The sequence below is a fragment of the Porites lutea genome, chromosome 13 (assembly GCF_958299795.1).
Source record: "Porites lutea chromosome 13, jaPorLute2.1, whole genome shotgun sequence".
Lineage (NCBI taxonomy): Eukaryota > Metazoa > Cnidaria > Anthozoa > Scleractinia > Poritidae > Porites > Porites lutea.
The window spans coordinates 1856155-1879444 of record NC_133213.1 but is presented as its reverse complement, the minus strand read 5'-3'; the positions used below and the strand labels follow the sequence as shown (position 1 = coordinate 1879444).

The window sequence follows — 23290 nt, the reverse complement described above, 5'->3', positions numbered from 1 at the left end:
AAATTTTCCTTCTCTGATCCTACGGTCGTTGTTGTCTGCAGGACAGTCTTCTGAAGCTAATTATTTTCGTTGCAATTCATTTATGCCTACAACGCACCCATTTTACACACACCCTTCCTTCCACCTTACCCACTACTTCAGTGGAGACTTAGGAACCCTTTCATGAGGGATTCCATACTTTTAACTGCTAGGTTGCTAGGTGAATCTAATATTTTATTTTTTATTATCTATTTTTTTTTACAAAGCTGTATAGGTAAGCTGTCCCACTATGACTAAGGGCTGTTTAATAAGAGCGTTGTGGTCACTAGAATCGCTAAAAAAAGGTCGATCAATGGTCGCAACGTTTATATGAAAACAACTCCTCGTCGCTTGGCAGTTAGATTACAGAGTTGTTAAGGTTAGTTTCCTTATTACCACTTAGAACGAAGTAGACTGCGAGCAGTCTCTTATTTTTCTTTGCATAACGTTGTGGTTTGCAATCGCGGTGGCTGAGTTAAGAACTGGACGAATTTTAAGAGAAAAGGCACTGCACTTCACTCAAGATGCACAAACCGTCCGGCATTCATAGCATGAACGTGAGCGGAAATGCAACACCTGTTATCATAGATCAAGTGCGTGACATTCGGTTTCAGCGACAAGCAAACTCTTTTGGTTCAAAGCGAACGTGCTGAGGACATTTAATTCAGCTTGTTTTTCTTTCAGTCGAACAGGTTAGTGAAGTAAGCAGTTTATAATTCCTGGAGATGTGCATATAAGGGGCTTAAGAGTCAGAAGAGTTACAGGTCATTACAAAGAAAAGTATCTTGAGGACAGAATAGCCGCCAACTTGCCGATATGGAGAAACAAACATTCTTCCCCTTGGTCGTCACGGTTCTCCTTTCGTTGTTGGTTGCAGAAAAATCCTCCGGCAGCTTTTTCTCCTCGCTACAATTCACCCGTGATGCCCTGCTGGATTTTTCGCGAGGTTCACAAAGAACTGTAGATATTAACCTTGAATCAAAGAATACGACAAGGATGGTCAATAAGACGTATGTCTTGATAGAAAGTCAAGCAAACGGCATCGGTGAGACCTCACTCAGTGTAAAGAAAGTCGATGAAAGTGTGATGAAGACTACGACCAATGCTTTTACTACAATCCCATCTGACAAAATCAAAGATTCGTTAGATCCCTCAATGAGAAAGGACTTGCCAAAGGATCTACTAATGACATTTAGTGACAAAAGTGGAGTACTGGAACCCATAATACTCGTGCCAGTCAAGGAAAAAGTAATAATCAACCAGACAAAACGCGAAGTGTACAAATCGCGTACTTCTCCATCGAACAAGTTTATGAAGGCCATCAACGACATCGAACTAGCAGAGGCAAATGCAAACGCCTTAGGAGTCAAGTATAGCTACGCTACCCTGGCTAAACTAAAGGGTCTTGTTGAAAAAGCAATACGGAGCAAGAGTTATATATATGCTAGAGAGGTAAGATAACTCGAAAATTAATTGCGGATAGGGGTTAACTAGGGAACAGAGGAAAGAGTAAGGAAGCTTTTTTAGTTCACACGCCTTCTAAATCATTCTGAACAGGCAGAGCTGTGTAAATTAAGGTGAAGATAGAATTTCTTGAACGTATTTCTGCTAAAGCTATGCAAAAAGCTGCAAAAATAGTACCGTGTTAAGCTTGTTGTGCATGTTACTTAAATTCGGGAAGTAAGACTAGTCATTTCAGTTTGGCCAGGAACCATTCAAGCTAAACCTCGGTATTAAGCAGTACTTTCACAAGGTATTTTAAAAAGTGCAGTGAAGATAGCGAGATCTTTAAATGAAAGTCTACCCAAGCTGACTTCATAAGACTGGAAAGGTGATATTCTGCACTCTTTCAAAAATCAGATTCTCTTCCTGTAAATTTAAACATTTTCAGATCGTCGGAAAGATCATGTATTTACTGAGCACTAAGGCAAAATCGTCAAGTCGGAAAAAGAGAAGCTCAACAAGTGAGGGAAAGGCATTTCTTCAAGATCTTCGTAAAAAGGTCGGTGGTGCTAAATTTGATAGCTTTTTGGCTGTGCAAGGCGATGTAGGTCTTATGTTTGCCATAGATGATACAGGAAGCATGCACGATGAAATCCAAGCGGCAAAAAAGATCGCAAAAGATATCATCAACTATAAGCGGAGGTTCCCTATCACGGAGTACATCTTGTCACCATTTAACGACCCCTATCCATGTGAGTAAAATACTGGTTTTTAGGTCGTCCAGTCGTGTCGTCTGTTGTGCTATTTGAGTACTAACTTTTTTCGGTGTTGCAGTAACAGCACTGGGCATCCACAAAAATATATCGCCCAATATGCACACGGGTCAATGTTAAATAATCTTTTGTAAAATTATCTGTAGTGTATTAGATTGTCGTCCTTTTTTTGTTTCAGAACTAAAATTTTGAGCGATGTTGACGGATTTTGAGTTCGCCGTTTACTGTGCCTCTCCGCAGTAAACGGCAAACTCAAAATCCTACAGAACTGCATCAAATACCATTTCTGAGACAAAGAAGGACAATTTACATTAAATTCCTACGGTACAACGTTTTTTTTTTCGCATTGGTAAATGCACATATTTAGCCTTATATCGCTATATATACATATGAAGCAAACGAATCCAATAGGCCATTTACCAGTTATTCCAAGCCTCTGTTTCAAAGCGAGGCTAGGTTCGAAGCTGTTGATATGAAAATAACCTTTTATTTTCCTGCTTGTAAAACTTATTTTCACAAAAATGGTTTTGCACTTAGCCTCGCTTTGTAAGGGGGGATTCTGTAGCCAGTTCCAGGCTCCGAGATAGTCAGGTCCGCTGAATTGAGAAAGCGCGAACACGAAAATGAAACGCCCCGCCAACTTTTTGCGTGCCTTTTCCTTTCACGTCGTCAGTCCACACTATCTGAGGGCCTGCAACCGGCTAGGGATTTTGGAACTCAGAAATGGATTATACATGTACTATAAAATAAAAACTCGGAACAAACGGTTACAAACAGATTTCATGGGCTTCCTATGCAGCAGTATATTTAATGACAAGGGAGTGTTTGGTTCGTTGTCAGAGGTCGACACAGTTTGTCATTTTTTTATCTATATTTTAATTCCGGTAGATCCAACAAATGCCGATCCGGTGATTGTCAAGAACGAAACTGAAGCTGGAGAGTTTGAAAAAGAAATAGAAAAACTCAGGGCCCATGGCGGCGGAGATTGCCCAGAGTACACGTTTGAGGGAATGCGTGGAGCACTAAATGATCTGCAAGTGAATGGTTCTCCTTTGTATGTGTTTACTGACGCAGGACCGAAGGATGCAACAGAGGCGGATATTGAGGAAGTCAAGACGATAGCTAAGGAACGTGGCGTAGCTATTAACTTTTTGACCACAGGTATAATTAGAGGAGAATTCTTGATTTTTGGCCTTAAATTAACCACATACTAATTTTTTTATGGCTGACTTCTCGAGCGGGCAAGAGGAAGCGAATCTTGAGTTCTGATTGGCTATCTGAGTGCAAGGCTCGTTATTTCCCCCGTTGGGCCCGCAGGAAAAATATAATAAATCGGTCATTGGCCAAGCTTGGAGAGTAAGAGAGTATTTTGCCTTTCATGTGCTTCATGCTAGCGAAGAAAAGTTTATCTTAACTTCAGCTTCTTAAAATGTTTTAAGGTTATTGTCGCAGTCGAGGTTACAGCTCGCGCGATCCAAGAAATCTTCACCCAGCCTTCCTAGATCTGGCTAAAAGCACTTCTGGTCTAGCCATCATGTTTAACAACGCAGGGGAATTGGATCAAGTGACCAATTTGACAATCGGGACATTGGAGGGTGATACTATCGTATCTACCGGCTCAAACAAGACGAGCAGAAAAAAGAGGAGTTCTGCTGGATTAACTGGCAGTCGATATACCATTCCTGTTGATGACTCTATTGAAAAGATGTCTGTAACCATAAATACTGCTACAGAAGGTACGCGATACTTGTTGGGCAATTGTAAATATGAATAAACATTTAAAATAATCATTATTAACGCGAACTGTCCGGGATCAGGAGCTACTAACCCAGAGCGAGATACTTGTTTCCTCGGGCAGGTTCATTTAGGGCACTTTTTCCCACGAAAATGGAAGCCTAGCTGGGTTCGAAGTATAAGACATCCACAACGAGGGTAACTAAACGTCATTAAAAGGTCACTAATACCCGCGATTTTTCAGGTCTGTATGTTTTGCTAGATGATTGGTCAAACTTTTCAAAAAGTATTCTAAATTCGCGCCAAAATCGTTCTAAAAATAAACTCGTTCCTGAATTAGTAAACCAAATTTCTCATTCATATGATCAAACAGTTGCTTGTGACGTCATGGCACATAGAACCCTAATTTGTCAACTGCTGAAAGACAGCAAGCAATTGACCACTTTAGAATCAAAAAGTGAACTGGAGCCTAAATGTGCCCCGCAATTGTTTCTGGGATCGGTACTGAGGACGCGCTGGTCAGCTATTGGCCAATATCTTCCCCTGTCCATAGTAACTGTCCCAGAAGTCTTTGCGAAAGTTTCCTTCTCGTTTCCAAAGACGGGAATTGGTGATATGGTGGCTCTATGTAAATGAACGGCTGTTAACGTTTTTGGTATCAGCTAGCAGCATCCATAAATCATTAGTAAGCGAGACTGCTCCTTGGTTAGTGCTTCACCAACCCTTTTTCACCCTGGTCCACACTAGAGTCAAGTGTATCTTCAGGAGCCGAGTAATAGGTTTAATTCCTTCTTTCTTATCGTCCTTACAGGGCGTGGAATCGTCTTAAAAAATGCGGACAGCGTCGAAATAACGTCTGGAAAACTTAGTTTGTCACATATTACCATCTATGAAATTACCAATCCTAGGAAAGGAACCTGGACCCTAACCGTGCCAGGTAGTAATGGTGATCATGAGTTCTCTGTCAAGTCAAGCAGCGACACTAACGTAGATTTCGATCATTACTTCCTGATTAAACTTTCTTGGCACAGACGGCCTACTGAAGTTCCCATTTCGAATCCAGTTGTTGGTAAGCCAGTCTCATTTCTAGAAGAGTAGATAAAATCTTCTCAATTTTGGGAGGAGGCATGGCTTCCTCTTACTTTTATCTTAACTATTGTTCTAGTGAGGTTTTCAGCTTTCAAGAGCCCAATATACGAAAGAGCTATCCTAAAACGCATCTTCTCCGTATTGTTTTCACTTTTTGACTTAATTTTTAGGGGTAATCATGCTAAATGTAGAAAATGACCATAAAGAAGTACTCTAAGCCCCCAATGGTAATCGAACCATGAGTTTTCAGTTGAAGGTACAAAATTGATCTTTGGTTGACCCTTTGTTAGATTTTGGTATTTTCTTAACCGCATACTTTCTTTTTTTCTTTTAGGAAAGTTAAACAAAATCATAATTTCTGTAGCTGGATCAAAAAAACTAGACAACAGTTCCATGAGACTGCAACTCGTAACCACAGAGGGAAAATATATCAGTGACCTCATCCTTCAGCCACAAAGCCAAGGTCGTTTTCTGGTCGACTTTAATGCCCATGCGAATGGCCGACCATTTAAGCTTAAACTGAAGGGCACGACACAAAAAGGTTACCCTTTTGAGAGAATTTCCCATAAAATCCACAAAACAACCACGGCTGTTCTAAGGGGAACTTACGTAAGCAATTATTACACCCTTCCTTTGGGCAGAACCACATTTATTCGTTTTCAACTGTGCAACTTTGGGGCCACTGAAACTTTTGATTTTCTTGTCGCAAAGGACACACGGCGTTATGTTTTCCATCGTCGCCTGACTCCCAAACGCGTAATAAAAGGCCGTTGTAAATACATCTCTATTTTCGCCAAAGCTACTCGTTCTGAAGACGTGGGGAAGACAGATACAGTTTTCATTATCCTCAAGGGTCGAATCTCAAGAACTGTTATCTCGGAGACAGTTCATCTGCTTGTTGACAATTAAAGCAATTTTTATTCGAAGTTAGCAATATTACTCTCTAAACCATCAGGTTGAGTCAACCCCGAGCCAGGTCTTACTGAGGTTAACCGTTAAAAATTTTAGTCATTGGGTGGTAAAAAAGGAAATTTTAAACCGTTAGTCGTTAAAAAAAGTTAACAGTGAAAATGTTCTTAGAGAGTCAATACGTTTCTTGGTTAATGGGCCCTATTTCAGCCTTTTTTACATCCTGGCAAGGTCACAACGTACAGCTAGGCCTAAACAGATGGAAGTTTTTACTTTTTAAAAAAACAGTATATCTAATAGAGAGAAACTAACCGTTAGCAGTAGAAATGCCAAAATATTTACCGTTAACCGTGAATGCCTTGAGACCTTTAACCCCCTCTAAGAAGTGCGACTTAGAGGGCGTCCATCTTATATAGAGTAGGAGCCCATAACCTGGAGCGCACAACTGCCATACTAGGGCTATGTCAGGGAGTTTTCACGGACCGATATATTGAAGTATAGGATAATACCTTTTGCAGCTTTTTTAAGATCTCGTTGTGTTTTTAGACAGATTTTTATCGAACTACCATATTAGCATCATGGGAAGAATTTCACGCAACCTTTATTTGAACGTCTCTTTCTCACCAGTAGAAGCACATTAAAGAGCTACCATAGCAACTTAAAGTAAAAATACTCAGTCAGCTGTACACTTCATTTAATGTTTGCTGATTAAAAGTAAACTACAATGGTTTGTATAGGATAAGATAAAAATCACAAGAAATGATATAATTTATTTGATTAAATATGGTGTTCTTTTTGCTTATGGAGGGAGTAGTAGGGGGACTCCCATATGAAATGGGCGGGGTTGTTCGTCGGAAATTTGGAACGAAACCCCTAAAGGAGACCAATCTGGGCGTTACCCAACCTTTGTTTGAACCTTAAAAAAGACCATTTTAAACTTTGATTACATGAATCGAGTGAATAAAATGAATTGAAAATATATCATTATTTTATATTTCTTCGCGTAGTGCAGCCCTAAAACAGACCTTTACGGCTTATTATAATGGCGTTTTGCTCAGAACACCCTAAGTGAGACCAAAATACGAAATTTACGGCCCTAAAAAAGACGACGGGCATTTTCGCCCCCTTCATATGGGAACCCCCCCGGGGGGGGGGGGTAGGGAGGCGGTAGCAAGAGTGGTGAAGGAACCGCCTAATAATCTGGGCGTTACCCAACCTTTGTTTGAACCTTAAAAAAGACCATTTTAAACTTTGATTACATGAATCGAGTGAATAAAATGAATTGAAAATATATCATTATTTTATATTTCTTCGCGTAGTGCAGCCCTAAAACAGACCTTTACGGCTTATTATAATGGCGTTTTGCTCAGAACACCCTAAGTGAGACCAAAATACGAAATTTACGGCCCTAAAAAAGACGACGGGCATTTTCGCCCCCTTCATATGGGAACCCCCCCGGGGGGGGGGGCGGTAGGGAGGCGGTAGCAAGAGTGGTGAAGGAACCGCCTAATCTCGTACCCAGATCTCACTCTGTTTTTCCCTTGGCCGTGGGAGATCTGGGTACGAGATTAGGAACCGCCAGCAAATAAAAAATAGCATGCACAAATGTGGTACCGAAACATGCGCGTAAGAGGGATGCGAAACGTGAGATTTCCCCGCCACAGTCACTCCTTCCCAGCTGTATAGTAATTTTAATTTAATGTTATTTACCTATTTATTATGTTTTTTTTATATATATTAATTTCTGTAATTAATTATATGTGGCAAACTAATAAAATAAAATAAATAAAGAGAGGGGTGCGGCAGCTTATTCGAGGGCAAGGCCGGCGTATCATTCGCGGAAATCCGACTCGTTTTCCCAAATCATCTTCTGACCTGAAACGTTTGCTCTTGGCTCTCGTGTAAGCGTGAAGTAAAGTGAGCTGTATAATGACTCTTGAGTTGTTAAGGACTTTTTATCTTACTTCCCTTTCAAAGTAAACAGTGAAGTAAACAGTTCAAAGTTCCTTGCTCTTTCTCAGGATCGATAAGTATCAGCTTTCTTTCAAAGAAAATTACAGACCTCTCGTCACAGCCAACCTGCCGATATGGAGAAACGAATTTTCTTCGCCTGGACCGTCACAGTTCTCCTTTCTTTGTTTTCTGCAAAACAATCTTCCGGAAGCTTTTTTTCCTCACTGCAGTTCACCCGAGATGCCCTAATGGATTTTTCGCGTGGTTCGCAACGAACAGTGGAAATCACCCTAGAACCAAAGAAGACGATAAAAGTGGTCAATAAAACCTACATTATGCGTGAAGCAAGAAGCGGTTCGGGACTTGTGGAATTGAAATCTAATAACAAAACGCTCACACCGGAAGCATTTTCAACAATACCATCTGAAGATATTAAAAATTGGTTCGATCCGTCAATGAGAAAGGACTTGCCAAAACAACTATTGATTGCAATGCAGGTTTCAAAAGATGGTACGGAGGAACCTTTAATAATCATCCCATTCAATAAAACAGTGGTCGAAAACCAGACGAAACGCGAAGTTTACAGACCACGAACTTCCCCGTCCAACAAATTTGTCAAAGCAATTAATGACATTGAACTAGCACAGACAAACGCCAACGCCTCAGATGTAAAGTACAGCAGTGCTGCCTTAGCTAAACTGAAATTGGTTGTTGAGAGAGCCATACGGAGTAAGAGCTATAAATACGCGAGACAGGTAACGTAACACCAATTATCATTTCAAAATTAAAGTTAAGGAAAAGGACGTAAAGGAAGGGGAAGGAGTAAGACAGCGGTTTCACCAAATGAATAGGCTGACTTAATTCCGAAAGTCACGCAGTGCGCAGTTACCGTACGAAAATAATCTAGTCAGTTTACCGTTACAACATTACAGTAGTCGACTCGCTACCTCGAACCTCGTGCTAACTCGAGCCGAAATCGATGTCCCCTGGATTTCCTTTATACATTATATGTACTGTAATTTTACCGTAGATAGTTCGATCCATGTCCCGGCCGCTAACTCGAAGCAACGTTTTTTTTTTGTTTTTTTTGCTTCCCTTCAGATAGTTTCTGAATAATTTTACTTCAAGGTACTACAGTCGCAAAACTGAATTTATTTCAAAACAACCGTGATTTTAAAGCACTCAGCCACAGTTCGCGGCAATTATCTTTAAGTGGGCCACCGCGGTTTTTTTTCCCTAAGTAGCTTAATCCAGCTCTCAGAACTTCTTTTTTCATTGGCCTTTGGAAAAAAACCTTTTGTCTTTTTGGATAGCGGCATTGTTTCGGTATTTCGCCTTTTGTTTTGTTAGCGCTAAACAATTCGAACTTCGTGATATCGGTAAGAAGAGCATGCAAAGTTGTCGTTTGACGTTAATCTTTTGTTGTCTCGTTTCCTTGCCCATTTAAGGCTTCCTTCTTATTTACTTTCTAGCCTTTTCTGCTACTAGAGAGGGCTGGTGCAAACCTCTGCAGTTTAAAACTTGTATCAGTTTATAGAAAATGCGATTAAGTTCACCACTCATGCGAGCGACTTCATCTTTACTTCCGTGTCAGTGACAAGAGGCGATATAATGGCTGTTTATTTACTTTTCTCCTTCGAACATATCTCAAGTATTATTTACATATTGAATTTCTTCACTGCGAAGAAAATACCATCAGTTCAACAATATGGGAAAAAGAATATTCTTCACGTGGGCCCTCCTTTCGTTGTTGTCTGCAAAACACTCCTCCGGGAGCTTTCTCTCTTCGCTGCAATTCACCCGTGATGCGCTCATGGATTTTTCGCGTGGCTCGCAACGGACTGTGAACATCACCCTGGCATCAAAGATTACAACGAAGACGGTCAACAAAACATACAAAATGACACGTTCAAGTCCAAATCTATATTCCTCGAAGTATAAACTTGTGGAAGTGAAAGGCATCATCAAAAAGACAAGTAATGACACGAAGGAGCCCGACCTATTTTCAACAGTATCATCTGAACTTATTAAACATTTGTTAGATTCCTCAATACCTTCGATGCGAAAGATGAAAGATAACTTACCAAAGCAAATACTTCTAGAAAATGATGACTTGCCGGAACCCCTGGTTATCATGCCATTAAATGAAACAGTGATAGTCAATCTGACGAAACGCGAAGAGTACAAACCGCGTACTTCTCCATCGAACAAGTTTATGAAGGCCATCGGTGACATTGAACTAGCAGAGGCAAATGCAAACGCCTTAGGAGTCAAGTACAGCAATGCTACCCTGGCTAAACTAAAGAGTCTTGTTGAAAAGGCAATACAGAGCAAGAGCTTTATATATGCCAGACAGGTACGATAATTTGTGTATTATTTGCAGATAAGTTCGTAAAGGTTGGAGGCAGACGAGAGGGTAGGGAAAAGAAGAGAGAGTAAGAAACTTCTGTTTTGGTAAGACCCCTTATTAATCATTTTACTGTCAGAAATAGAAAATTTTGTTGGGGGAAAGCCACGTAGTTTTCTCTCTTAAATTTGGCCAATTTTTCTAAGGCTGTGCAAATCACAGGGCGCAGGGGTGTTTTACAAACATTCTGATGCAAGGCCGGATTGGACTACATGCCAACCGGTACCCGAAAATGTTACGTTTTCTATACTATGTGCATGTATTCCAGGTATTTCTATGTTCAGTGGCTCACGGAATTTCCGCACATTTTAACAGAGCTGTTTGTTACAAATAGCCGGTTGCAGTTGTACGAGATATGAGATCCTTGTTCAAGACGTTTTCTCCTGATAGGAGGGAAATAGAAGGGTGCGGTAGCTTATTCGAGGACAAGGCCTGCGTATCATTCGCTGAAATCCGGCACCTTTTCCCAGATCATCTTTTGACCTGAAACGTTTTCTCTTGGCTCTCGTGTAAGCGTGAAGTAAAGTGAGCTGTATAATGACTCCATAGAGCTCAATGAGAGACGTTTTGGCTTACTTCCCGTTTTAGTGGCAAGTAAAGTAAACAGTTGCGGGGCAAAGTTCCTTGCTCTCTCCAAAGGATAAGGCTGAGCTTTCTTTCAAAGAAAATTAAAGAACCCAGTACAGCCTGCTTGTCGATATGGAGAAACGAATTTTCTTCGCCTGGACCCTCATAGTTCTCCTTTCGTTGTTGGCTGCAGAACAATCCTCCGGGAGCTTTTTTTCCTCGCTGCAATTCACGCGTGATGCACTGATGGATTTTTCGCGTGGTTCCCAACGAACTGTAGATATTAACCTTGAATCAAAGAATACGACGAGGATGGTCAATAAGACGTATGTCTTGATAGAAAGTCAAGCAAACGGCATCGGTGAGACCTCACTCAGTGTAAAGAAAGTCGATGAAAGTGTGATGAAGACTACGACCAATGCTTTTACTACAATCCCATCTGACAAAATCAAAGATTCGTTAGATCCCTCAATGAGAAAGGACTTGCCAAAGGATCTACTAATGACATTTAGTGACAAAAGTGGAGTACTGGAACCCATAATACTCGTGCCAGTCAAGGAAAAAGTAATAATCAACCAGACAAAACGCGAAGTGTACAAATCGCGTACTTCTCCATCGAACAAGTTTATGAAGGCCATCAACGACATCGAACTAGCAGAGGCAAATGCAAACGCCTTAGGAGTCAAGTACGGCAATGCTACCCTGGCTAAACTAAAGAGTCTTGTTGAAAAGGCAATACAGAGCAAGAGCTTTATATATGCCAGACAGGTACGATAATTTGTGATTGTATTATTATCTGATGCAAGGCCGGATTGGGCTAATGCCAGCCGATATAGTTACCCGAAAATGTTACGTTTTCTATACTGTGTGCATGTATTCCAGGTACTTCTATGTTCAGTGGCTGAATTTCCGCACATTTTAACAGAGCTGTTTGTTGCAAACAGCCGGTTGCAGTTGTACGAGATATGAGATCCTAGTTCAAGAAGTGTTCTCCTGATAGGAGGGAAATAGTCGGAGTGTGGCAGCTTATTCGAGGGTAAGGCCAGCGTATCATTTAGCGGAAATCCCGGGGGGGGTACTTTAGGAATTTCTGGGTGGGGATGTGCCGCTGGGACCCTGGAACCCTTAACCTATACCAGAGCTATAGTTCAGCTGAATTTTGCTACCCTATACTAGAGTAAACTCCCCAAATCCCCCCTGAGGTCACTAGCACAGTCTAGCCAAAACAAAACCTTATACCACAATCCCTAGTCTAGATAAAATCTTCAACCAACTGATCAGTTTCCTAAAAAATGATACCCTATTCTAGACCCGAACGCTCTAATTAATATACCCTATCCTAGAGTAAACTGCTTGAAAACCATACAGCGGCACATACCTATATAGCCCATATATGGCAGTACCCCCCCCCCCCCACCCCCCGCGCCCGGGGCGGAAATCCGGCACCTTTTCCCAGATAAGCTTCTGACCTGAAACGTTTTTTCTTGGCTTACATGTAAGCTTGAAGTAAGGTAAGCTGTATGATGACTCTCGTGACAAGTAAAGTAAACAGTTCAAAGTTTTTCGCTCTCTCCCAGTATAACTTAGGCATTCATAGCATGAACGTGTGCGGAAATCCATTAACAACTTTTACCATAGATCAAGTTGGTGAAATTCGGTTTCAGCGACAAGCGAACTCTTTTTGTTCAGAGCGAACGTGCTGAGGTGACTTTTCTGCTCATTATTATTTTTTTTTTTTCGGCATCAACTGTAAATGGAGAAAACAGTTTAATGTTCCCCGTTCGCTGTCGAGATGTGCATATGAGAGAAGTTCCACTTTAAGAGTTACAGGTCATTACAAAGATAAGTACCTTGAGGACAGAGCAGCCGATATGGAGAAACAAATTTTCTCGATCGCCTGGTCCCTCATGATCACAGTTCTCCTTTCACTGTTGTCAGCAGAACAATCCTCCGGGAGCTTTTTTTCCTCGCTGCAATTCACCCGTGATGCACTGATGGATTTTTCGCGTGGTTCCCAACGAACTGTGGAGATCAAGCTAGAACCAAAAAAAACGACGAAAATGGTCAATAAAACGTATCAACTGATAGCTGGTCAGAAGGAATCGGGCGGGCCAACACTTGTGGAAGTAAAAGAAGGTGAAAATAAGACTGTTTCAGTTGACTGGTTTTCAACACTCTCATCGGAAGGCGTCAAAAATTTGTTTGATCCTTCAATGAGGAAGCACTTGCCAAAGCAAATTCTAGTGACAAAGCAGGTTAATAGCAAAGGCGATGTCAAAACCCTACTATTCGTCCCATTCAATAAAACAGTGGTTAAAAACCAGACGAAACACGAAGTTTACAGAACACGTACTTCCCCGTCTAACAAATTTATGAAAGCAATTAATGACATTGAACTAGCACAGACAAACGCCAACGCCTCAGATGTGAAGTACAGCAGTGCTGCCTTAGCTAAACTGAAAGTGCTTGTCGAGAGAGCCATACGGAGTAAGAGCTATAAATACGCGAGACAGGTAACGAAACACCATTTTCCTTTCGGAAAATGTCGGGACCTAAGAGTTACCGAACAGTATGGAGAGCACTGTAGATTTAGAGACATTCCTGGTTTAGTGCAGCAACAAATGACATCAAGAGTATCGTGAGCCATGTCATAAACTTCCATCCAGTTTTGAGTGATAATATAGCTTGTTCCTCTTTACTGTGTATCAAGAATTTTAATGATTACCCCCAGTGCTAAAAACCTCCTATCTTATTCAAAGTTGCGGTCGTTGAATTTCACAGTCAACTAAAAAAACATTTAAAAAAATGCAAATCTTTCGAAGTTTATAGATGTCCGAGAACATAACAGTTCAATGGCCTAATGCAATTTGGAATGGTATCCTCAAATTTCAAGAGATTTTTTTCTTTAACAGATGTTGAACACGTGAGCAGGGCATGCCACCATGGTGGCGTGAAGTTTGTCTTTGAGATTTTCGTTGTGTTTAGTGTTTTGTTGCCCTCTTAAGGCTTTTCTCTACATTTTTTATCGAGCAGCTCCTGCTACTAAACTGAGCCGTTGCAACCGTACCTTCTCTAGTTCTCTCAGTGTTATTAGTTTCCTTGACTCAAAGACAGTGGCAAAGTGGAATCCGGGAAATTTTTGCTTTCGGAATCCACAATCCTGGGCTTTGAAGTCTGTAATACAGCTCAAGGAATCCGGAATCCACTGGAGATTGACATCCGAAATCCATGTTTCACTGACAAAGAATCGGAAATTCAGTACCTGGAATCCGAAATCCATGGCGTGGAATCCAGAATGCAAAATTCCCTTACAGACCTTTACGTGGGGAAGCCTTTTACTAATGAACTTCAAACACATTTCAGATCGTTGGACAGATCATGTATTTACTGAGCGCCAAGGCGGCACCATCGGATCGGACAAAGAGAAGCTCAAAAGGAGAGGGAAGTAAATTTCTTCAGGATCTCCGTCAAAAGGTCGGTGCTGCTACGTTCGATAGCTTCTTGGCTGTGCAAGGAGATGTGGCTCTGATGTTTGCTATAGATGATACCGGCAGCATGGGTGATGAAATCCTGGCTGCAAAGAACATTGCTGCCGATATTATCAATTATAAGCGGAAGGTTCCTATCAAGGAGTACATTTTGTCGGCATTTAATGACCCATATCCAGGTTAGTACATTTTTGTCTATTTTGTGGATTTTCTTGGTATTTTGGAAATTACTGTTGCTTCGTTGTTGTCGGATCATGTATCAAGCTCAACCTACTTTTGAAATGACCCCTGGGTTCAAACCTTTCACTATATCAATACTGTTCAGCAATATGCCATTTAGATTGTTAAGATCCATAGCCTGAGAAAAGGTAAAACAGCCGACATTTGGCGACGCTACCACTGGTTTTCCCGCCAAATGACGTCTGAGAAACGAGTGCAGGAATTCCATACTGATGACGCGTCACTTCCCAGATCTGGGTACTGCTTCTGATTGGTCGTGCAGCGTGGGAAATTTGATTCAACCAATCAGAAGCACTACCCAGATCTGAGTAGTGACGCGTCATCAGTATGGAATTTCTGCGCTCGTTTCTCAGACGTCATTTGGCGGAGAAACCAGTGGTAGCGTCTCCAAATGTCGGTTGTTTTCTCAGGCTAAAAGAGCCATTAAAACTTTTACTAGATCTTCACTGACATGACAATGATCGTCATTGAGGAGGTCTTCGCCCTGTTTTCTGAAGTCATGAAGTCATCAAGAGTGGAGTAGAAAATTAAATAAAATAACTAAAACACCGAAGGAAAGTATTACTTGACGTTTTTTCCACTCCGTGGATTCCGGATTCCGGGTACTGGATTTCAAACTTTGTCAGTGAAACGTGGATTCTGGATTCCAACCTTTAGTGGATTCCGGATTCCTTGAGCTGTATTCCGGATTCCATAGCGCAGGATTCCACAAGCAAACATTTCCCGGAATCTTTATTCCGGAATCCGGATTCCCTTACCTGGAGCGAATGGGAGAGTTAAATGGTAGCTCTGCGCTTGTAGAGCTGAAAGAACTGATTTAATAAAAATAATATCGCATATATCACGTTGCCTTAATCAACCAGTTTATTACAAGTAAAGCAAAAGTAACATTTGATATTGTTCTTGAAACTAATGTGTCCACATCTTTCCCAGTTAATTATTCCTTTAGATAGAAAAAAAAAAGTCAAACAAACGGTATGCTATTTGAATTGTGAACTTGAATACAGTTCCTTATTTTATAAACTTTTACTTTCTGGTAGATCCAATGAATGTAAATCCAGTGACTGTCAAACTTGAAGCCGAAGCTGGCGAGTTTGAAAGAGAAATCAGGAGACTGAGGGCGCATGGTGGGGGTGACTGTCCAGAGTATACGTTCCACGGTATCCGAGAAGCACTTTTCAGACTAACTATCCCTCGTTCTCCTATGTACGTGTTCACTGACGCAGGACCTAAAGATGCAACTGCTCTGGACATTGAGGAGGTGAAATTGATGGTCCAGGATTATGATGTTGTTGTCAATTTCTTGACAACAGGTATAGAGAAAGTGTAAAGTTTAGTTTTTGATAACGATTTTTGTACCGTTTAACCTGGCGCGGATTCCCTCTCTGGGTCTCTTCGATATAAGATTGTTCAGACACTCCTATTTTATTGTAAGATCGTTAAGATCGAACAGAGAGCTTACCCGTACGCGCCGGTAGGGGCGGCAATCCTGGTTTCATGTACCGAAGGTGCGGGGATCGGGGTTTCTAGCAAACCGTCCCTCGCCCCCTAAGTAGATTTTACACTCATCCAAGATGGCCGCACGTAACCCAAAGTTTTAGATCTCAACGATCTTACGCCTAGGGGACTGTGAACAGTCTACCTCGTTACCGTAGTGAGAAAAATCAATCAATCCAGACCATCCACGGCTAGGCAAGCACACTTATTCAATACAGATCGTTTGCACATGACACCATGGCGGCCGTATTGGTGTACAAAACAATGAAATATCGGCAATGAAGGTGTACGGAAAAAAACCTGTGCGGGATTGAACTCTTTGCTTATGTAAAAGCTGTCTTTGGTTCTAGCAAATTTGCATTGCTGCTGGCACGTGAGTGAAAACGATCTATAAGACAAATAAGTTTCCAGTGTACTAGAGGAGCAATTTCAACAAAAGTAAGACCATTAATTTTGGCGTTTCCAAAATCCTGACGCGATCGATGGAAGCGCTGACTTCACTCTGGGCGCGATGATGTAGTGGTACCCCTCGGGGGGGTGAGGGGCACTCAAGGGACGTTTATAACATGTACAGGGTCTCGGTACACGAAGAAAGAGCAAATAAATGGCTCTGCGTAGCCTGCGTAGCCTGAGTAGCCTGCGTAACAGGCGCTTGGAAGTAGTGAGCGCAAGAAAAAACGGGCGCGCGAGAGGGAGACCGCGCGCCCGTTCTTTCTTGGGCCCACTACTTCCAAGCATCTGCTACGCAGGCGAGGCTCTGCAATGCCGACAGGGTGAGTGGACTTAATCTCCACCCTTTAAATAATCTTGTCTACGTTTGCCGCTTTACCATACCCTATTTAGTCGAATTTGGTCTGAATTTAAACTTGTTATACTCAATCGTTTTCAAGGTTATTGTAATGCCTCACTAAAGTACAGCGTGCCGGGTAATCCAAAAAATCTTCACCAAGTCTTCAAAGATCTGGCAAAGAGCACTTCTGGTCTAGCCATTATGTTTAACAACAAGGGCGAACTGGAGCAAGTGACCAATTTGACAATCGGGACACTTGAGGGGGATAGTATCGTGGGCGATGGATCAACCACGGGAGGAAGAACAAAAAGGAGTGCTGATGGATCCTCTGTTAGTCGATATAATATTCCAGTTGATGATTCTATGGAAAAAATGTCTGTGACCATTAATACCGCGGCAGGAGGTACGATATATAAGCTTGCTGAATATGAATGTGTAGAAAAATCATTTACGCAATTTCAAAGTTAGGGCGATCATCCATTAGGTGCTAGGGTAGAAGGGACTGGCTTATTCCGAAGTGAAGATACACAGGAAGATATTTATATAGCCAAAGCACTCAAACCATCTGGATTTTGGAGACTTTTTGGAACCCTACACTGTCAACGACTGGGACAAGAACTGAACTTCATTTACATCGTGTAAAGGGAAAAGTGTAACTCATAAGAGGAAACGTGTAACTCGCGTTCAGTGCTCGTCAATATTCATATTTCTAAGTACCATATTTGGAAACCCTCGCTGCGGCCTCAAAAAGCCGGTTTAACAACAACTTTTGCACGTGCATCACACTTTTTTGGTTCATTTCTTTGCCATCACTGCAAGACTACGACATTAGAGTGCCTATAATTTCCGTTTTAAGCGTTTTGTGGAAGGCAAAAACACAAGACAGCGACTTTCTTTTTCTCTTCCTGAACTTTAATACAGTCTTTAGAATTCAACTGCAGAAAAATTTGCTCGGGTACCTTTGAAAATGAATTTTCACGAGTTTTGGGTGAGAGTTACACCTTTCAACGCGTTATGAGTTTCTGATACTGCTTAACAATAGCTTTCACTCCCATAGTGACAGATGAGTCTTGTAAGATGACCCTAACTTGAATGGGAAACCTTGGAAATGCAGCCGCCCCTCACTGATCCTCGTCGCGGTGACGTCCCAGCGATGTGAAGGAATAAGAGGCGGCTGTATTCAGGGGCACCCAAAGTCAATTTTCGGAAAATATCTCTTCGGAAGACGATTTGAGATGTAGAATTTTCGGAATATTTGTTGTAAAATCTCTTGCTTGCCTGCCTCTCCTAGGATTTTTGAACATCTAAAAAATGGTATAATTGCCCATTTTAAACGGATTTTTACCGTAAAAATGTCACCTAGAATTTTCGGGAGCCTTTTTTCTGGCTGAAATTTTTGAAAAGGTAAGTTTTTATCTCTATAATTTTCGGATCACTAGACTTTCAGCTAGGAAATCCGAACAGATGAAAAATTTTTAGTGGATAAAAATATGCCTACATCTGCCTTTTAAATACTAAAATACGTCTAACAATGCTATGTTTAAGTGGTTTTGAACTATATTCTTGTTGGGTGCCCCTTTGTATTCGCAAGCTATAACTTTTGAGCCTGTGTTTGAAATCCTATAGTAGTACCATTCACTCCGGCAAATGAAACCCCATCTTTTAGTTTTAATTAGTACTTTCACTTGGAACTATTTATTAGGTGTGCAGTTCTATCATCTGAATTTGGACGTGCACCATTCCAACCTCGTCCCCAGGGCTTTTCCCTTAAAAAATGGGATCGTCTTGTTATTACGGAACCATTTTTTAAGGGAAAAGCCCTGGGGACGACGTTGGCACCATTCAAGTAAAACCTCTTCAGCAGTGCTCCCGATAACTCGAACCTTCCGGGGAAATAGGAAAAAATTCGAGTTATCGGGAGTTAGAAGCAAATAGTGGCCAGAAATAAGGAAAGTAAGGAAATGAGGTGGGAAAAGAAACGGACTTCACCTCAAGGGCAGTAAGAGATAAAGAGATAAAAGGAATACACGGTTGTTTTGAGATAAATTCAATGCATCGAACTACCATAGACTGTTTTTCTTTACAAAAATCAATAAAATAAAAGGAACCAGTGTATAAGCTACTGTTAAAATTCAATTTTTGTCCCCCTCACAGCAGGTCACGATATTACCTTACAAGACCCGGAAAATGTGGAAATAACGTCAGGAAAACTTAGCCTGTCATATATCACCATCTACGAAATCACCAATCCAAAGAGAGGAACCTGGACCCTAACAGCTCCTGGCAAAAACGGTGATCATGAGTTCTCTGTCAAGACCAGCAGCGACACTAACGTAGATTTCGAACATTACTTTCTTATTGCACTGTCTTGGCGCAGGGGACACAATGCTGACGTTCCCATTTCAAATCCAGTTACTGGTAAGTCAGTCACGTTTACAGTATCCAAGAATTATGATATGGCTACGATAGTACGCGCGCTCTAATTGGCTGCCAAGCAAAGATTTTCTTGTAATGAACGGACATTACTAGCTAAGTGTCCGAGGCATATACAATCTGTGTTTTTAACACAGAACTTGATAGTGGACATCCATATTGTGGTCAATTGACAGCCTCGGCCTTAATGTATTGTCCACGGTATCGTTCGGTCAGTACACCAGGGCCTTGGTCTGAGATTTCCCTGTAATGACCTCACTCTCGGTTAATAAGTAGTATTTACATGATGGATTAAAAACTTGTCAGATTCTTGCTGCTGGGGTGTGTCATTAAAATTTCTTTCACTGTTTTCGAAAGGTGAACTATTCAATCTTAATTTCCGGTTATCCAGTACACAAAATACGTTCTGAATTACATCAAATATCCTTTTTATTTCCAGTGTTAAGGAATAATGCTGAACGTTGCTTATGGCTCAAAAAAGGAATTCCAAGTTCATAACATGGGCAGCCAACCGATGATCTTTCAAATGAAAAAATTAATCGGTTGAAACGTTCGGACTTGTGAACTTTAAGGTATCGTGTGGTTAGCACCGTTCGACAGTTAAGCTTAATGTCGTACATTCGCTTTTATTGTAGGCAAGTTGAACAAAATCATAATCACAGTGGCTGGATCAGAAAAACTAAACAGCAGTTCCCTTCTACTCCAGCTCATATCCACAGAAGGAAACCTCATCAGTGACTTCACCCTTCAGCCACAAAGCCGAGGTCATTTCATTGCCAGCTTTAATCCTCACGCACTTGTCCCGTCTTTCAAACTTAAGCTAAAAGGAGTCACACAAAATGGTTACCATTTTGAAAGAATTTCCCGAAAAACGGTCAGGCCAACTACGGCTGTTTTAAGGGTCAAGTATGCAAGCAATCTTTACACTCTTCCTCTGGGAAGAACCACCTTCATCCATTTTCTGGTATGCAACTTTGGGACCACTGAAATATTTCATATCGAAGTCCTGAAGGACAGACTGGGCTATATCGTACGACGAGGTCGTCATCGAAACCCTAAAACACGTAAAGCTGGTAAACTAGTGATAAAAGGTCGCTGTGTAGTTTTCTCTGTTTACGCAAAGTCTACTCGTTCTGAGGATGTGGGAAAGACAGATCCCATTTATTTCATCCTTAAGGGTCAAAAATCAAAAGTTGTTATCTCCCAGACCGTTCATTTGCTAGTTGACAATTAAAGCATTTTCCAGTCGAAGTATTAAAAAACCAAACGTTGTTACTCCCTAACCTATTACAACATATACTTATATACTCATACGGCATGAACTAATAAAACCTCGAACATCGGGATGCTTAGTTTCTAACCACTAAGTGGGACCACCCTTCTGTGCCAGAAAGTTTGATGACTTCAGTTCACTGTATGATTGATTTAGAAAGTAAGTAAACGCATTTTTAGCATTAAACGAGAAGAATTAGAAGTAACGTTATTCGACGTCTTGATTTATCCAACATGATTGGGTCCCCCTCAAGAATGATAAGAAAAAAGAAAAAGCGAAGTTCGTATTAGTACGTTTGCATAAAAAGCAAGGACAAATGAATGCCATCTAATAATGTTGGAAACATCGAAACATAGCGGAATAACGTTACTTCTCAATTTTCTTCCACTACTTGTGTCGGAAAATTAACTATTCTGTGCGCATGCGTACTACCGAGGCTCGATTTCCAGCCATTTGAGACTCGTTTGATTGTGACCGATATGCATCAGCCTCCCACAAGAGGGCAGGGACGCGGACGCACAAGACGGCTAGCCGCCTTGGTAGTAGCTTGCAAGAGCATCCGGTTTTTCTGCTTCTACAAAACCGAAGTTATTTTTCGGAGGGAGAGAGGCGACGACCGGAAATACGTCGGCAGTTCGCAGGCTACCTTGTAGAAGTATAGGCAGAAACTCAATTCTTTCTACCAAAATCACGTCGGACACCTTATGACGTGTCTACTGAAAGAAATTCTCTATAGTGGAAGGGCGCCTTGACTATGGTGATTAGGGATAAGCACTGACTTGACTATAGTGATTAGGCTTAAGCACTGACTTTGCTACGCTTAGGGGGTTAAAGCAGTAAAAATAGTGATAAGAGCAATGACTATATTGATTAGAGTAAGCACTGAGAATAGCTGTGATTAGGACTACGCACTCTCTCGGAATGGTGCTTTCATTTGTTGTAAACGTTTGTCTGTAAATCAAAATGGCCTTGGCCAGCAAAGCCACCATGGTGTAGCAGTATGGGCACTGTAGCAGTATGCTTCCTCCACCTGGGATTGAATCCGATAATGCCGACATCAAACACTTCTTGACATTTTTTTCTTCTTAAAAGTGAGAAGGAAAGATCACTTCTGGAGTGGAAAGAAGTGATAACCTTGAAAGTAGTTTACGTAGCCAGGTTACATATTCTGCGGTTTACGCACTGCATTGAATTATTTCAATAAGACTGCTATAAATCCTATTATTATATGAAGGAGAGCGTTTTACTGGGAACTAAACCACTCGTAGATTCCATACGCCACTTCATCCGGGACCCGAGTGGCGTATTTTCCGTATGTCACCTTTGTGAGTGTCGTATCGTTCAATGACGTCACGATTCCCGCCTTTTGCTTTTGTTGAATTGGTTTCTCCATATGATAAAAAGAACATTACACGTTGGCTCGAAGATATGAATTTTATGTTCTCGCCACCGTGTAATATCCTCTATATATAATGAGCAACGAACCTCGGCAAAAGAAAGTAAAAGTTCTTTTATTTTAGTCCGTAATTTTTCATATATTACAGCTACTAACAAAAAGGCAATATCTCCAGTTGGAAGATAAAGTTTGTTCAGGAGCCGATTACTGGTTTGTCCTTTTTAAAGTTTGTACTAAGATTAATTTTTCAAGTGTTTGAGAATAAAATTTTTGTCTTTCTTATTTTATTTATTTTTTGTCATCAATAAAGAGCCTTGTCCCAAACTCGCTGCTCTTGATGCGGGGAATGACTTCGCACTCGGGTGGAAAAATTGACAGAAGACAGTTATCATTTAACTTAAAAGGATTATTAGGTAATCTATTATGAGTAGACCTCATAGCTTAAAATCTCTCTCTAATTCAAGTAAAAGTAAGTTTAAGTAAAAACCTGACAGGAAAATCCTATTTTCTTAAAACGTTATATTTCAGCTTCTTTCCGTTCTGACATCCTTTTTAAAGCCCTTTTAGACACCCAATAATAAAAACGAAACTGATTTGCCTCCACAGTGGTGACAGTCATTTTCCAAGCAAAAATGTTTAGATCCAGTGAAAAACGTAAAGTAAATTTGTTGGCATAGCGAGCACCTGGCGGCTTTATTTGTACCATAAAAAACACATTGTAATCAAGGAATACTCGGCGGAGATAATAATGCTGTTTTCTTTAAAATTACCCTACCAATCTGCCTGAACTGTAAGCTAAGTGCTTGTCTTTGGCATTCACAATCAGAATGCAAAAGGATTGCAACTTGGAATAACTGGGCAAGTTTTTCAAGTTCAATTCTTCTGCTACTGAAACATATTAAAACTGAACAGTCTTTGTTTTAATTTTTAAGACCTTTGCTTCATATCTTGCAGAGTCCCTAATATCAGACAACAACTCGCTGGGGGTCAGGCTATGTAGCTCAGTTTTGACTCATATTAAAACGTGTAACCCACCATGACCCAGTAGCTGTGACCCCCCCTAAAACTGTAAAAATGAAAAGATAAGCGAACCACTACGAGAACTAGATGGCGGTAAAGAGTTCGTTATCTCGGCAGTGGCAGGTCTAGGAGAGGGATAAGTGGCCTAGGTCCCCACATTATCTTAGGCTAGCAGCCCCTGAAATGATAATTTTTAAAAGCGCTCCCTCCCCTTCCACTTATCTCAACTCAACGAGGAAGGACGTCCCCGCTGTTAACAT

At 41.1% G+C, this 23290-nt stretch overlaps 2 protein-coding genes across 5 annotated transcripts; both read left to right on the top strand.

Annotated features, from left to right (window-relative positions):
* Nucleotides 1–1087: 1087 nt before the first annotated feature.
* On the top strand, nt 1088–6069 carry LOC140922855 (von Willebrand factor A domain-containing protein 7-like). Its single transcript, XM_073372890.1, has 6 exons — nt 1088–1470; nt 1910–2213; nt 3123–3395; nt 3674–3977; nt 4778–5037; nt 5392–6069. Exons 1-6 carry the CDS (start codon nt 1105–1107, stop codon nt 5964–5966), a joined length of 2082 nt encoding a protein of 693 aa, XP_073228991.1. The 5' UTR covers nt 1088–1104; the 3' UTR covers nt 5967–6069.
* Nucleotides 6070–7963: 1894 nt separating this feature from the next.
* Nucleotides 7964–22297, top strand: LOC140923163 (von Willebrand factor A domain-containing protein 7-like). 4 transcript variants are annotated; one of them, XM_073373239.1, is made up of 6 exons: nt 7964–8674; nt 14257–14560; nt 15662–15934; nt 17009–17311; nt 19063–19326; nt 19977–22297. In XM_073373239.1, exons 1-6 carry the CDS (start codon nt 8054–8056, stop codon nt 20573–20575), a joined length of 2364 nt encoding a protein of 787 aa, XP_073229340.1. In that variant the 5' UTR covers nt 7964–8053; the 3' UTR covers nt 20576–22297. The 4 variants fall into 4 exon arrangements, with proteins under 4 accessions (XP_073229340.1, XP_073229341.1, XP_073229342.1 ...); XM_073373240.1 differs by lacking the exon at nt 7964–8674 and adding an exon at nt 9658–10275; XM_073373241.1 differs by lacking the exon at nt 7964–8674 and adding an exon at nt 11279–11661.
* The last annotated feature ends 993 nt before the right edge of the window (nt 22298–23290 follow it).